At 41.3% G+C, this 14,342-nt stretch overlaps 2 protein-coding genes across 3 annotated transcripts in view; both read left to right on the forward strand.

The window, feature by feature from the left end:
• LOC308394755 (uncharacterized protein) overlaps positions 1–10,503 on the forward strand; it is a 26,859-nt gene extending 16,356 nt beyond the window's left edge. The window contains exon 3 of one of the 2 annotated variants that reach the window (XM_080879236.1): positions 10,365–10,503. In XM_080879236.1, coding sequence (XP_080735362.1) covers positions 10,365–10,368 — 4 coding nt within the window. In that variant the 3' untranslated portion in view covers positions 10,369–10,503. Of the gene's footprint in view, positions 1–10,312 lie in introns of both variants that reach the window. The other variant, XM_080879235.1, reaches the window with a different exon arrangement.
• On the forward strand, positions 10,498–13,807 carry LOC308394754 (tubulin beta-4B chain-like). Its single transcript, XM_080879234.1, has 5 exons — positions 10,498–10,704; positions 11,706–11,814; positions 11,914–12,024; positions 12,227–12,471; positions 12,555–13,807. Exons 1-5 carry the CDS (start codon positions 10,648–10,650, stop codon positions 13,365–13,367), a joined length of 1,335 nt encoding a protein of 444 aa, XP_080735360.1. The 5' UTR covers positions 10,498–10,647; the 3' UTR covers positions 13,368–13,807.
• The last annotated feature ends 535 nt before the right edge of the window (positions 13,808–14,342 follow it).

Genomic DNA, 14,342 nt, shown 5'->3' on the forward strand with positions numbered 1-14,342 from the left:
TTTGTTATAGTTTATGTAATAAAATGTTATTTTATGAAATATTCCGACAATGTATATTCCAAAGCAATATGCCTTTTTAATTTAGGATTTAGGTCATATTGTTACATTTCACATATTTTGTCAAATTTCACATATTTTCATTGGTTAGCACTGTTAGCAAGAAGTTTCTGGGTAAGAATCTACTCGCCAGCTGGGGCAATTTCTCTGTTTGTGGGATCTCTCTATTTAATCCATAATTCGGAAGTTTACCATAGAAGTTAATCTAAGTGTGAATGATTGCCTGCCTCAGTATTAGCTGTCTCTCACCAAAGTCAGTCAGGCTTTATTAGTTTCAAAAAAATAACTCTAATTTGTTTTCTAAAATGTTAGGTCATAAAAGTCCAACTGAAGTAGTCAATGGTAGTGACTCAAAATGGCTTTAGAACAAACATTTTCTACCTGTATTAGCTCCTTTTCTTTTAAGAGTCTTCTCATTGACTGCCACTCCCAAACAGAAGGCTGGAAGAGCAGATAGATGAAGCTAATGTACTCATAGCCAGAGCTGTCCCTGAGATCACCATATTAAAGGTAGCTGCTCTCCCTGTTATCGTATGGCTCCAACTGAGAGTTCAGACCAATCCAAAACCTAAACGTTAGCCTCATATAGATTACTTGCTGATATGATTACCCATTATTTGAAAATTTGTCCATGTTCAATACAGTACCAACATCCAATCACTGTAATAGGGTAACAGAAAAAAGCAAAAGCACACTGGGTCACCTTCAGAGTTTTTTCTATTTTCTTTTGTTTGTATTTTTGTGGATGTAATCTGAAGGAATACTACGAAATAGCTAGAGTAAGTGGTGAGAAACAAAAAGCCAAAACCAGTTACCATATTCTTATCTATTTTATCTTATTTAGATAAATAGCAGATTTTTTTTTTACCCAATCCAATTTATACCAAGAAATCAGGTGATCTTCTCTATTTTGTCTTAGTGTGTATGTATGCGCACATTTTGTGTGCGTATATATGTGTGAGTGTGTGTCCTTAGAGCTGAATGCCCTCTTCAGTTATCTAGGTGTTTCCGACAGACTAGCTTTTATGACTCTCATTAACGAGAGGTAATATATCCACCAGCTCATGCATCAAAAAAGGAGTGGCTGGTCAAGTGTTCATTTCAGTGTACCATATTTAAACAATTAAATTCATGAGCCATTAGAAGGATTAAAAGGTCTGGGATTTAGTTTCAAATGTGGGATTTGACCAGTGCGCTGTGGGAGAGAATGGCTGGTAGGCCAGATAGATGTGGAGGAGATGCTGTTGATGATGGCAACAGCTGCGAAGTGAACGGTGAGACTAAGAGAGAAAGACAATTGTGACCTGAGGTGATGTATGTGTGTTGGAATGCTTTCAGTATACGAGGAGGCATTTACAGAGGCAGGATGATCTCTCCCTCTAACTGTGTGTGTGTGTGTGTGTGTGTGTGTGTGTGTGTGTGTGTGTGTGTGTGTGTGTGCGTGTGTGTGAGAGAGAGAGTGAGTGTGTGTGAGAGAGAGAGTGAGCGTATGTGTTTAGTGTTAGTCTCTTAATGTGCTGCTTCTCTCCTTAGGCAGCCAATGCTACAAAAATAATGGTATATTTAAAAAAGAAACAATGTAAGAAGAGATAAGACTCAGTTAACCAGAGGCTACATTTTTCACCATAATTTAATCAGCCCAAGAGTTTAGGATCTCATAATGGAGGGGAAAAAAAAAAAAAAAAAAAAAGCTTTTAGCTGACCATTATAAGATATCTACCGCCCCTTTGTGGATGACTGTTAATACTACAGCCAGATACAGTGGGGCAAAAAAGTATTTAGTCAGCCACCGATTGTGCAAGTTCCCCCACTTAAAATGATGACAGAGGTCAGTAATTTGCACCAGAGGTACACTTCAACTGTGAGAGACAGAATGTGAAAAAAAAAATCCATGAATCCACATGGTAGGATTTGTAAAGAATTTATTCGTAAATCAGGGTGGAAAATAAGTATTTGGTCAATAACAAAAATACAACTCAATACTTTGTAACATAACCTTTGTTGGCAATAACAGAGGTCAAACGTTTACTATAGGTCTTTACCAGGTTTGCACACACAGTAGCTGGTATTTTGGCCCATTCCTCCATGCAGATCTTCTCGAGACCAGTGATGTTTTGGGGCTGTCGCCGAGCAACACGGACTTTCAACTCCCGCCACAGATTTTCTATGGGGTTGAGGTCTGGAGACTGGCTAGGCCACTCCAGGACTTTCAAATGCTTCTTACGGAGCCACTCCTTTGTTGCCCGGGCGGTGTGTTTTGGATCATTGTCATGTTGGAAGACCCAGCCTCGTTTCATCTTCAAAGTTCTCACTGATGGAAGGAGGTTTTGGCTCAAAATCTCACGATACATGGCCCCATTCATTCTGTCCTTAACACGGATCAGTCGTCCTGTCCCCTTGGCAGAAAAACAGCCCCATAGCATGATGTTTCCACCCCCATGCTTCACAGTAGGTATGGTGTTCTTGGGATGCAACTCAGTATTCTTCTTCCTCCAAACACGACGAGTTGAGTTTATACCAAAAAGTTCTACTTTGGTTTCATCTGACCACATGACATTCTCCCAATCCTCTGCTGTATCATCCATGTGCTCTCTGGCAAACTTCAGACGGGCCTGGACATGCACTGGCTTCAGCAGCGGAACACGTCTGGCACTGCGGGATTTGATTCCCTGCCGTTGTAGTGTGTTACTGATGGTGACCTTTGTTACTTTGGTCCCAGCTCTCTGCAGGTCATTCACCAGGTCCCCCCGTGTGGTTCTGGGATCTTTGCTCACCGTTCTCATGATCATTTTGACCCCACGGGATGAGATCCTGCGTGGAGCCTCAGATCGAGGGAGATTATCAGTGGTCTTGTATGTCTTCCATTTTCTGATGATTGCTCCCACAGTTGATTTTTTCACACCAAGCTGCTTGCCTATTGTAGATTCACTCTTCCCAGTCTGGTGCAGGTCTACAATACTTTTCCTGGTGTCCTTCGAAAGCTCTTTGGTCTTGGCCATGGCGGAGTTTGGAGTCTGACTGTTTGAGGCTGTGGACAGGTGTCTTTTATACAGATGATGAGTTCAAACAGGTGCCATTCATACAGGTAACGAGTGGGGGACAGAAAAGCTTCTTACAGAAGACGTTACAGGTCTGTGAGAGCCAGAGATTTTCCTTGTTTGAGGTGACCAAATACTTATTTTCCACCCTGATTTACGAATAAATTCTTTACAAATCCTACCATGTGGATTCATGGATTTTTTTTTCACATTCTGTCTCTCACAGTTGAAGTGTACCTCTGGTGCAAATTACTGACCTCTGTCATCATTTTAAGTGGGGGAACTTGCACAATCGGTGGCTGACTAAATACTTTTTTGCCCCACTGTACAACCATTATAAACACACTTTGTATTTTGCCATCTTAAGCTATGAACAATACAAACAGTCAACACTCTGTATGCCTGCCTCCGTGGGTGTGTATCATCACAGCAAAACCTGGTCCTGAAAACTCACAGCAGGAATTGCTACAAAGGTGTGTAGCTGTATATCTCTGGACAGATCTTTTCAAACTGAAAGAGAAACTATAGAAATACTCACGAAACTTTACAGATTTGCAGTAGTTGAGCGCAAAATGAAGGTCAAGATGAGCATTAAAAGAAATCCTCAACATATTTTTCAATTTCTTTAGATTGCCTACTGTATATGAAGTATACTGTGTGCAGTTTCTAAAAATATTATATTTTGGAAAATTGGTATTGTTGCATCCTAAAACCTTTTCTGTAGTTTGTAAAACAGGGAACACTGTAAGACTGGAGTAGCTGCCTTTCTTAGCTAAGTTGAAAACCAACCTAGACCGTTAAGACTGCAGTAAACCTAACTGTTAACAATTTAATTAATAATCTAGCATCACCTTTGGGCAATAATAATAATGGCAATAAAAGGACATCAGAAACATTGAATGGAGTGCATTGTAGGTTGGCAAAAAAAGAAAAAGAGGATAACAGTACTTTCAGGTGTCTGTGAAGGTTCTCAGTCATCCAGGTCATCGTAGTCAAAGGAGCTTGCACAGAAAAGCGTCTGGACTTCTTTAAGCTGCTTGAAGACGTTTCACCTCTCATCCGAGAAGCTTCTTCAGTTCTAAGGTCAAATGGTGGAGAGTCCCAGATATAAACCTAGTGGGAGTAACCCCTACAGAGGGACAAAAGGACCCCCTGATGATCCTCTAATCGCCTGACTACTTTCAGGTGTGTTACAAAAAACATGCAAAAGGTAACATGATATATAGTAATCATTAATTTTATATTAACATCTGATCCAGTAACAATCTGGACAGGCTCACATATGAAACCCAATGAATGAGCACTATCTCTGCAGTTATAGTATACAACCCTTTTTCTAGAAACTGCAAGCAGCTGTTTTCACAAACTCTAATAAACCCAGACAAACAAGGTTAGACCAAAGGTTAGATTAAACCATGTAATCAAAGCTAACCAATGATCCAGGCTGATGTTATTTGTTAGTCTGTTGGCTTTGTTTCAGTGTGTTCCTGGCTTTGGTTGCCTCACTGACGGGTAACTGAAATGTTATTGACCAGTGAGAATCATGTAGCTGAAGGTCATCTGAGGGAAAGACAGACAATGTGAAGCACAAAAGGACCTACAACAACCAAACTAGCCATAATATTTATATTCTCATGCGTTTCCCAATAGTATCTTGAACCCAGTCTTCATGCAGCTTATCACAATTGATTCTAAGTGCCATTTCTCACCAGATTTCACCACCTCATTCACATTCAGCATTTTCTTTAGAAAACTATGACTGTTGGAAAAACAAAAGGTTGAGGAATGCATTCCTTTTGCAGAGTATCTCATACAGCTTCTATTTCCTTCCAGTCTCTGTTTTCTAACTTCCTGTCTCTATGGGCAACAGCACAAACAAAACAAGCTGCTTCCTAATGATGGACAAATGTTCAGCCCCAAAGCTGCCACTGAAGACACTGACGTCATGTAATGTTTCTTAGGAATTCTACTGCAGGGAGAAACATCAAACAATGAATACAATACACTTAGGAGTAATTTTATAAAATGATTCCATACTTTTTGTACAAATGACATTCAAACCAGAAAACTTTTAGAAGAAAAGAGGAAATCCATCAGAACAGGACAGTGCAATGTACTGTGAAAGCTATGTGCACTCACCATATTCTAGGCACATGTAAACCTTCGTCTTCGTTCAGTATACCATTTTCACAGTTTCAAATGCCACAACACGACATAACCAAATGGAATTAATGATGGCTCAGTTCCACTAGATATTCCAGTTCATAACAGCACATGCAAACACAAGAACCTGCACTGCTTGGAATGCAGAAACATTAATACACCTGAACTGTGTCTAGTGTTACAAGTCTGCTATGAAGAAGGCCTAGTATCTCATCACTCTTGGCAACAATACAATGCATGACATCATGCAAATATAAGTCAAGAGTTTTAGTTAGAGCTTTTTTTAATTACCCTTTCATCTCATCTGTCCTCCTGCCCGTGACTAGGAAACCAATCTCTGTGTGTTACATTAATGAATACCTAAGTTCCTATAATGAGCCTGACCAGCTCTAACTATGAACAGGTTTTGGCTCAGCCCACCTAAATGGGCATATTAGAAATGTATGATGTATTTGTTTATTAATTAAAAAACACAGGTACCATTTCTAAATGTTGACTGGGTTGGCAGCCTACAGATGCACAATGTCTTCCACTACATGGATACCGTCCTCTGACTCTTTGAGTTTGACAACTGAGTCAATCTGTTGTTCATTTTGATTTTGTTTTTTTAAACTGTAGTTTTCTAACCTGCTGTCTCTGATTTTGAGCTGCCATGGATTACAGATGAAAAGTAGATTCTAGCATATCTAACAATATTAATAAATGAATATACCTCAAACGTGCACTATGAAAAAATGTCTCAGCCTCTTTCTTCTCATAAGTCATGACACTGCTTTCCTTAAGTTGCCTTTACAGTTTAACAGTATCTGTATCAGTCTCAGCAATACTGTATTTACTTGGTATTGGATCATTACTAAAATTTGCAGTGTTGCACATCACTGATCATTATGCAAACAGGACTAAATGTATTTTGTATGTGTAACTTATTTTTAGTTAAGTTTATCAGCTGCATGATCAAACTTCTCCCCTACATTGTAAAATAAAAAGATGTACATATATCTGCACATTCTCCTCATATTGTGGCCTAGTTGTCATGGACAGTCCTGCATTCAGCATTAGGCTATAACAAAAACAAAGAAAATCCACAGGTGATGGCGCTGTGCCAAACATCATGTTTAAATTAAGGAGAAAAGATTTATCATGTTGTTGATGTTGTTGAATTCTGTCTGGATCTCTTCATCAACACTTCCGCTTCCATCTCTTATTGGAGAAGCTAAGATGTACAGAGAGGAGGGAAGGAAAATAAAAGCTTTGTAGCCTTAGTGATGAGAACAGGGGTTAATGGTCTCATCATGCCATCTCATGTGAGCTTTGACTGTGGTATGATTGTTAAACATTTGTGTTGACAGAGATGCTCACAACCCGTATAATGACTACAGCAACTACAGAAAAAATGCACATCTAACATATTCAACCTCAAATAAGCAAACAACACCAGAAGTCTTAAGATTTCAGGTTTAAGTCCTGTGTTCCAGGAACCAAGGCTCTAAGGCTGTAGTGGCACATGTCCATCCAAACAAGGCAGATGAAAAAAATATACTATGGTCTGATGACGTTTTCCTTCTGCTCAGGCTACAGATGGGTATGACTCAAATTTGGCATCAACAACATGACCTCATGTGTCCTTGTGTCAACAGTCAGGCTGCTTGGTAGTGGTGTAATGGTGTGGAAAATGTTTTCTTGGCAAACCATGAGCCCTTAAGACCATCAGTCATGGACTGAATGCGTGTGAATAATGAAGCCAGCCATGTGTGCAGTATCTCCTTACGGCCATCTTCTTACAGCTACTTCTAGCAATGACAATGTGGCATGCCAAAAGCATCCACAGAAGTTTCAAAATGATAGTGCTTTTATTGAACTTCAGTGGCAACATCATTTAAAGTTCAGCCCAATGTTAGTATGACATTCACAATATAGTGTTTGCTGAGACATTGTGTAAGAAGTTCAAAAAAATTTTATTGGAGCTTTACTTCCTTCATCTCTGAGGGATTATTTTCGTGTGCATGAAATAACCATAAATCAACTTTTTTCATTTTTATTTATTCATTTATTTCTTGGAAGTGAAAACATATTTTGGATTTCCAAATCTGATGCCTGTTCATTGTACATTTTAATAAGATCGAACAGATGTGATGTAGCATGATCCTGAATTATTTGATTCTTCACAGTAGTTGTTGGATTCTGTGATGGACCGAGCTGAAAAAGCAGGAGGAGTCAGGAATTATTAGAAAATTAGGGTTTTCATTTATTTAACCCCAAAAATTATATTTACAAAAGTAATAAATGTTGAACTCATATAAGAGGTCAAAGAAACGAAACTAAACTCAGGCAAAAACTGAACTTAACAAACCAAATGACTGCCCAAACAAACACAACTGACCTATACAAGAAATGACACACAGGGATATATATATATATATATATATAATGTCTGATCAGACCACTATGACACACGAGGGGTAACTACACAAAACACAATCGCAAACAACAAAAGATGCAGTACAGTCTGGTTTGTTAATAAACTAAACACTAAAGAAGACAATCAAAACTACTGAACCCTAATCTCAAATATTTAATTAAGTACAAATACTTTGTTTTTAATTAAAGAAAGCACACATTCTCCCCCTCAGCAGGAAGTGGTGGTACGGTCCAACTAGCCCTCTTGTATTTAACAGCTTCAAACCCAAGCCACTGCCTTTTGTCTGACAACTCCCAGGGATCATGGCAGGTAAGAAATAAAAACAAACAAACAAAGTAATGAACTATTATGAATACATAAGTAAACTAAATGTGCACGCTTACAAATAGAAGAAATGTCCATCCATCCATCTTCTTGGTCGTGGGGTCAGCAGTCTAAGCAGAGAAGCCCAGACCTCGATCTCCCCAGCCACCTCCTCCAGCTTATCCGGGGGAACACCAAGGCATTCCCAGGCCAGCCGAGAGATATAATTTCTCCAGTGTTTCCTGGGTCTGCCCCGGGGCCTCCTCCCGGTGGGACATGCCCGGAACACCTCACCCAGGAGGCATCCTTGTCAGATGCCTGAACCACTTCAGCTGGCTCATTTCGAAGAAGAAATGTATCCAAACCAAACAATAAACTTATTGAAACTTAAGTGTGTTATTGTGTTCAAATAAAAAAATAAAAATACATAGAAGTTACCGACTTTAAAGTGTGGCCATGGGTTTGGCTATTACAGATTGGTTGTGACAACTGCATATTCATATGGTCTAACCTACTCTGGAGAAAGTTTATTTACACAAGATTAAAGGAAGAAGTTAAGCATCTAATATAAAAACTGTTTCATTCTTGCACAAAGAATGTATTTTGATTGGTGCACTTCGATAACATAGCTGCAGTACGAACAAAAGAAATGCAATCACAGACTTTTGATATGACACAAACAGGATAAATGCGATGCACTGGTACCATCTCTGAATATATAGGATAAGATTATATCATATATATGTACTAAGTTTTAATCGCATTCTTGATCTTGTCCTGACGTATGGCATAGAAACTGAACATTTAACAATAGTTCCCGAAAAACATCTTTTATCTTACCATTTCTTAATTACATTTAAACTTAACAGATTTTTTCCTATCCAGGGACTGAAGACAGTATTTACTGTAGATGGTGGTGATGGTGGTGGTGATGGTGGTATTTACTGTACAGTGCTAGGTGCCAACATATTGATCCTCATGGTGTATGACTCTGGATACTGTGGCTTCATAAAGGCCTCAATGAAGCTTGACATTTTGTTAGGATCAGATGAGCCGGAAACATACCTTAGTTATGCTGCAAAAGGCTTATGTTCGATTTTGTGCTTGAGTGGGGGAGCGGAAAGGAAGTCCACAGGGAGTCGCAAGCTGCTTGTCTACGTATAGTGTTTGCTATCAGTGGAGGCAGAAATAAAAGTATGTGGTACAGCCAGTCTGTGGACTACTCCTGGTTGTGCCGTTAGTGGTCAATCGGCCAACCATGGAGAGGAATGGATTTACAAATAGCTGAAGTGAAAAAAAAGCGTTAAAAACAATGAAACGTGAATTACTGCAGCAACGGTCTGTACTTTTATGGTTGCATTTTTGGTGTACTTCACTCAGTGATCACAACAGCATGCAATTATCTCAGGTGACTGAGTTCTGTTTTGGTAACCTAATTCTCTTGTGCCTTTGAAGAACCAAACCTCGATTAGCTTAACCAAGAGCCAGGATCATCCCATTGAATAAATCAACGTTGAATGGATGGTGAATGGGGCTATGCATAAGGCCATATCTGAAAATGCTGGCAAACTTGTGTTTTGTGATTGGTGGCCTGTTATCCAACATAGGTTAAGTGCTCAGTTTCTTCATGTCTGACTTAAAACCCTGTGCACAATTATCGAGATTTTTTTCAACCTTTATGTTATAATTTATTCACTTAATTTACTATGACACAATACACCCTGTAAATTAAATCATAATCCAATGTGACTACAGTAATATATTATATTGAAAAGTAGCTGACCCTCAGGATGTGCTGCTAATGCTGACACACTGACATTTTCAAGTTATTGACAAGTTAACTAGTGACCTATAAGAGCAAAATCAGAGACCATTTAACTAGTTAAAGCCCCTGAAGTTTTTAAAGAGAGCAAAAGGTTGGGGGTCAGAGGGAGAGTTTACTGGATTATGGATTGTGAGCCACAAAAGAGCTTATGACTTGATCTTGGCTCAGTGCAGCTGAACTCTTTCTGCAAGTCCCAGCAAGTAGATCTCTGAGCACCGTTATTCTTTATTACCCAGGAAATTGGTACTGAATGCTAACACACAGACAAACACACACTGTTGCTCAGTTGTGCTAAACAAGCAGTGCAACATGCAAAACTGTATTTGTCACCCATCTTACCCATTTTCATCTACGTTTTGATCACTCTCAGGCTACATTTAATTCATTATTCCTTTTACATGATGCAAGCTAACCTAGACTTTACCCTTGGTGTCGGCCTTTAACATTTGACTCGATCTTTAGGACTCAATCTCTGTAGTTTATTCTGTGCAGTGTTATCTCTCACAGGCATGCCACCGAAACAACAAACGGTGTATTATCCTCGTTTTTCAACTTCCAGCTAACCAGCCAGCACAGGCAAGCCAAATTTTCCGGCTGTGCCCGGTTCCCGTTGTCATGGAGATGACGTCATGCTGCAGCACCGGAGGAACGGCGCAGCCGCGGACGGAGGGAGGGGACGAGGAGCTTAAACCGCAGCCACAGCTCCTCCGCCATTCAGCCAGACTGCCGACTGATCCTGGAGGGCCAGGACTGTTCAATTGCAAATCCGGAGCCCACCGCAAGCTTCCCCCTGTTTCTCCAGCAGCAGCTCTCTGTGAGACACCCCACACCGCAGCGACAAAATGCGTGAGATTGTGCACCTGCAGGCCGGGCAGTGCGGGAACCAGATTGGAGCCAAGGTGAGAAAAACAAACGGATCCTTGTTGGCATGTCGTCTACCTGTTAACTGTAGTCGGTTTTATGTAACGAAACACAAGTTTATCCTTGCTGCTGCTGACGTGTATCCAAGCAAGAGGTCATGCTGCTCACAGGAAATACTAAATAGGTCAACATAGTGGGGTGGAAAGTCTTGAATAAGCGTACAAAAGCATCCCTCAGGATGGGCGGTGGCAAGTCGAGACGTCCCCATTATTGTCACTTGATGCACTTTTAAATGAACGACAGCACATAAACGGGGACCACGGGGTGTTATCGGTGTAACACAGCATGCTGGATGAAGCTTATCTGTGTGTGAGAATATATTGATTTAGGCTGACAAATCATTATTCGGGAATTTAATGAATGAACTGACAGCAATCGTGTGTGTGTGTGTGTGTGTGTGTGTGTTGGGGGGGGGGGGGACACACTGAGAGGGGTGTGGCTCAGACAGCGAATTGACAGGAACACCGGCAGACGTGCTGCCGTGCAATTTTTTTTTCCACATATGCAATCATATTTAATTATAATAATAAGTAGCGCTTTAGGCTGATATTGTATTACCCATCTTTTAAACCTGTCCTTTAAAGGTGTCTGTGAACCAAAGATGTAAGATGGCTTGAGAAATGTATTACACAAGATTCTGAGGTTGGATTGATAAAAATACTAACAAGGATAATGATTTTAATTCTGATTTTTTTTTTCTAATTTTTCAATTCATTATTCCCAAATACCATCAGAACAGAGCAAAAGCAGCACACGTCACACCTTAGGAAATATTTACTCTTTAATATTTGCCCTTTGATTAAATTTGTTGTCAATCTTCTAAGCAATTAATCACGTGGTTGAGCTTCTATGGTTTAACAAGTACAGCAGGATATAAATAGCGTTGAATTTAGCTGTCGGCATTTGAATGTCTCGACACTGCCACAGCACGCATTTAACTGCTGTCTGGCTTGTCTGTCTCTAATCGACCTGTCTGCAGTTCTGGGAGGTGATCAGTGATGAGCATGGCATCGACCCAACAGGAACCTACCACGGAGACAGTGACCTGCAGCTGGATAGAATCAACGTCTACTACAATGAAGCTTCAGGTTGGAACTTTTGAAAGGCAGCTATTCACTGTATGTGTCGATCTTTGCTTTCGAATGGTCTATATTTGACCATTTTTAACACGTGACTTTGTATTGCAGGTGGAAAATATGTGCCGAGGGCCATCTTAGTAGATCTGGAACCAGGCACTATGGACTCTGTCCGCTCTGGGCCTTTCGGACAGATCTTCAGGCCAGACAACTTTGTCTTTGGTATGGGATAAACCACACAGACACACACAAAAACACACATAATTACATGCCTTATTGATTATACAGAATATAATGATAGCTGAAGTACTGGCTTTGACAAGTAAACAGTTTAAATAACAAACTTTGACATTTTGATAGCTAAATATACTTCTAGACAAACAAACCCTAGCTCAGCCGATCACAATGAACTTGTTCCTTCCAGGTCAGAGTGGAGCGGGTAATAACTGGGCGAAGGGCCACTACACGGAGGGAGCCGAGCTGGTGGACTCTGTTCTGGATGTGGTGAGGAAGGAGGCTGAGAGCTGCGACTGCCTTCAGGGCTTCCAGCTCACACACTCTCTGGGTGGCGGTACTGGCTCTGGTATGGGAACTCTGCTAATCAGCAAGATCCGTGAGGAGTATCCAGATCGTATCATGAACACCTTCAGTGTGGTGCCCTCTCCTAAGGTAGAGTGATTATGCAAACCATCTTTGCTGGCATCCGTTTGTCTCCCTTTGGTTTTCCTGATCTTTGCCTTTTCTGTCTCCAGGTGTCAGACACAGTGGTGGAGCCCTACAACGCCACACTGTCTGTCCACCAGCTGGTTGAAAACACAGACGAGACTTACTGCATTGACAACGAGGCCCTGTATGACATCTGCTTCCGCACCCTCAAGCTCACCACTCCCACTTACGGAGACCTTAACCACCTGGTCTCCGCCACCATGAGTGGGGTCACGACTTGCCTTCGTTTCCCCGGTCAGCTCAACGCTGACCTCCGCAAGCTGGCTGTCAACATGGTTCCCTTCCCTCGTCTGCACTTCTTCATGCCCGGCTTTGCTCCCCTCACCAGCAGGGGTAGCCAGCAGTACAGAGCCCTCTCTGTGCCCGAACTCACTCAGCAGATGTTCGATGCCAAGAACATGATGGCCGCCTGCGACCCACGCCACGGCCGCTACCTCACCGTGGCCGCTGTGTTCCGAGGGCGCATGTCCATGAAGGAGGTGGATGAGCAGATGCTGAATGTGCAGAATAAAAACAGCAGCTACTTCGTGGAGTGGATCCCCAACAACGTCAAGACAGCCGTGTGCGACATCCCGCCCCGTGGCCTCAAGATGGCCGCGACCTTTATCGGCAACAGCACTGCTATCCAGGAGCTGTTCAAACGCATCTCTGAGCAGTTCACGGCCATGTTCCGCCGCAAGGCCTTCCTCCACTGGTACACTGGCGAGGGTATGGATGAGATGGAGTTCACTGAAGCGGAGAGCAACATGAACGACTTGGTGTCCGAGTACCAGCAGTACCAGGATGCTACAGCCGAGGAGGGAGAGTTTGAGGAGGAGGGAGAGGAGGAGGTGGCCTAAGGCTGAAGTCACTCATTGTTTCTCATCTGCACTCATGACTCCATCCAACCATCCATCCGCTCATTCCGGTCCTACTCTGCTCTCTTTTTCTTTTCCTAGAGCACTGTCCTTTCCCAGTTTTCTTGTTCCTGTATTTTCTTAGTTCTTCCCGTTTCTGTCTGCCTCTTCTCCTCATATCTCTTGACCCCTGTCCCCCTTTCCTGCCAGAGTAGGACTCACACTTTAAACATGTAAACACAGTGCTCTTTTAGAGGTAGCTAACACAGATGTGTGCTTGTGGGTTATTTGTTAAATTGTTTTTATTTTGGAGGGTTTGTTTTGCTTAGTGTTTGTTAATTATCATCGGTTAAACAATTGCATACCTGGAACACATTCACTTCATTCAAATATTATGACTTGTGTAATTTGACATTGATTAAAATACATTTGTGGGAAAAATATCCATTTGTGTATTTACTTTTTTCTCTCACATTTGAAGTTGGTAAATGGCCTGTATTTGTATAGCGCTTTACATAGTCCCTAAGGACCCCAAAGCGCTTTACACACCCAGTCATCCACCCATTCACACACACACACATTCACACAAGTTCACTCTGATACACTATTATTAAAATAATACTTCAGTCTGGAAGAGAAAGAACTTGATTTTAACTTTCAGCCTCGATGTCACAGGAAGTAAATCAAAATGGAGCCCTACAACAGATTTAGGCAGTGTGGCTGCAGCAACACAAGGAGGCAGTATGACATTTGTGAGTGTGGTTCTTGTCTGAGCAGGATGTGCATGTGTTATTGTCGCCTCACTACTTCAGTATTTTGTTATGGTGTTCAGTTCTAATTCCTGCTTATGTGAGCAGTATCAAGAAACATATTTAGCTTTCTATGTCGGCTATATGATTTATACTAAAGTGAAACCAGCACCTTTCAGTTCCTCAGTAAAGGCTGCCATTACGTTGGCACTCGGGGAAAGGTTTAATA

Source organism: Rhamphochromis sp. 'chilingali' (genome assembly GCF_963969265.1).
Source record: "Rhamphochromis sp. 'chilingali' genome assembly, chromosome: 4".
Taxonomy (NCBI): domain Eukaryota; kingdom Metazoa; phylum Chordata; class Actinopteri; order Cichliformes; family Cichlidae; genus Rhamphochromis; species Rhamphochromis sp. 'chilingali'.

Coding starts and splice junctions, on each gene's coding strand:
- LOC308394754 (XM_080879234.1), top strand. CDS start 10,648: ATGCGTGAGATTGTGCACCTGCAGGCCGGGCAGTGCGGGAACCAGATT. Junction 12,025..12,226: donor GCCAGACAACTTTGTCTTTG/GTATGGGATAAA, acceptor TGTTCCTTCCAG/GTCAGAGTGGAGCGGGTAAT. Junction 12,472..12,554: donor GTGTGGTGCCCTCTCCTAAG/GTAGAGTGATTA, acceptor TTCTGTCTCCAG/GTGTCAGACACAGTGGTGGA.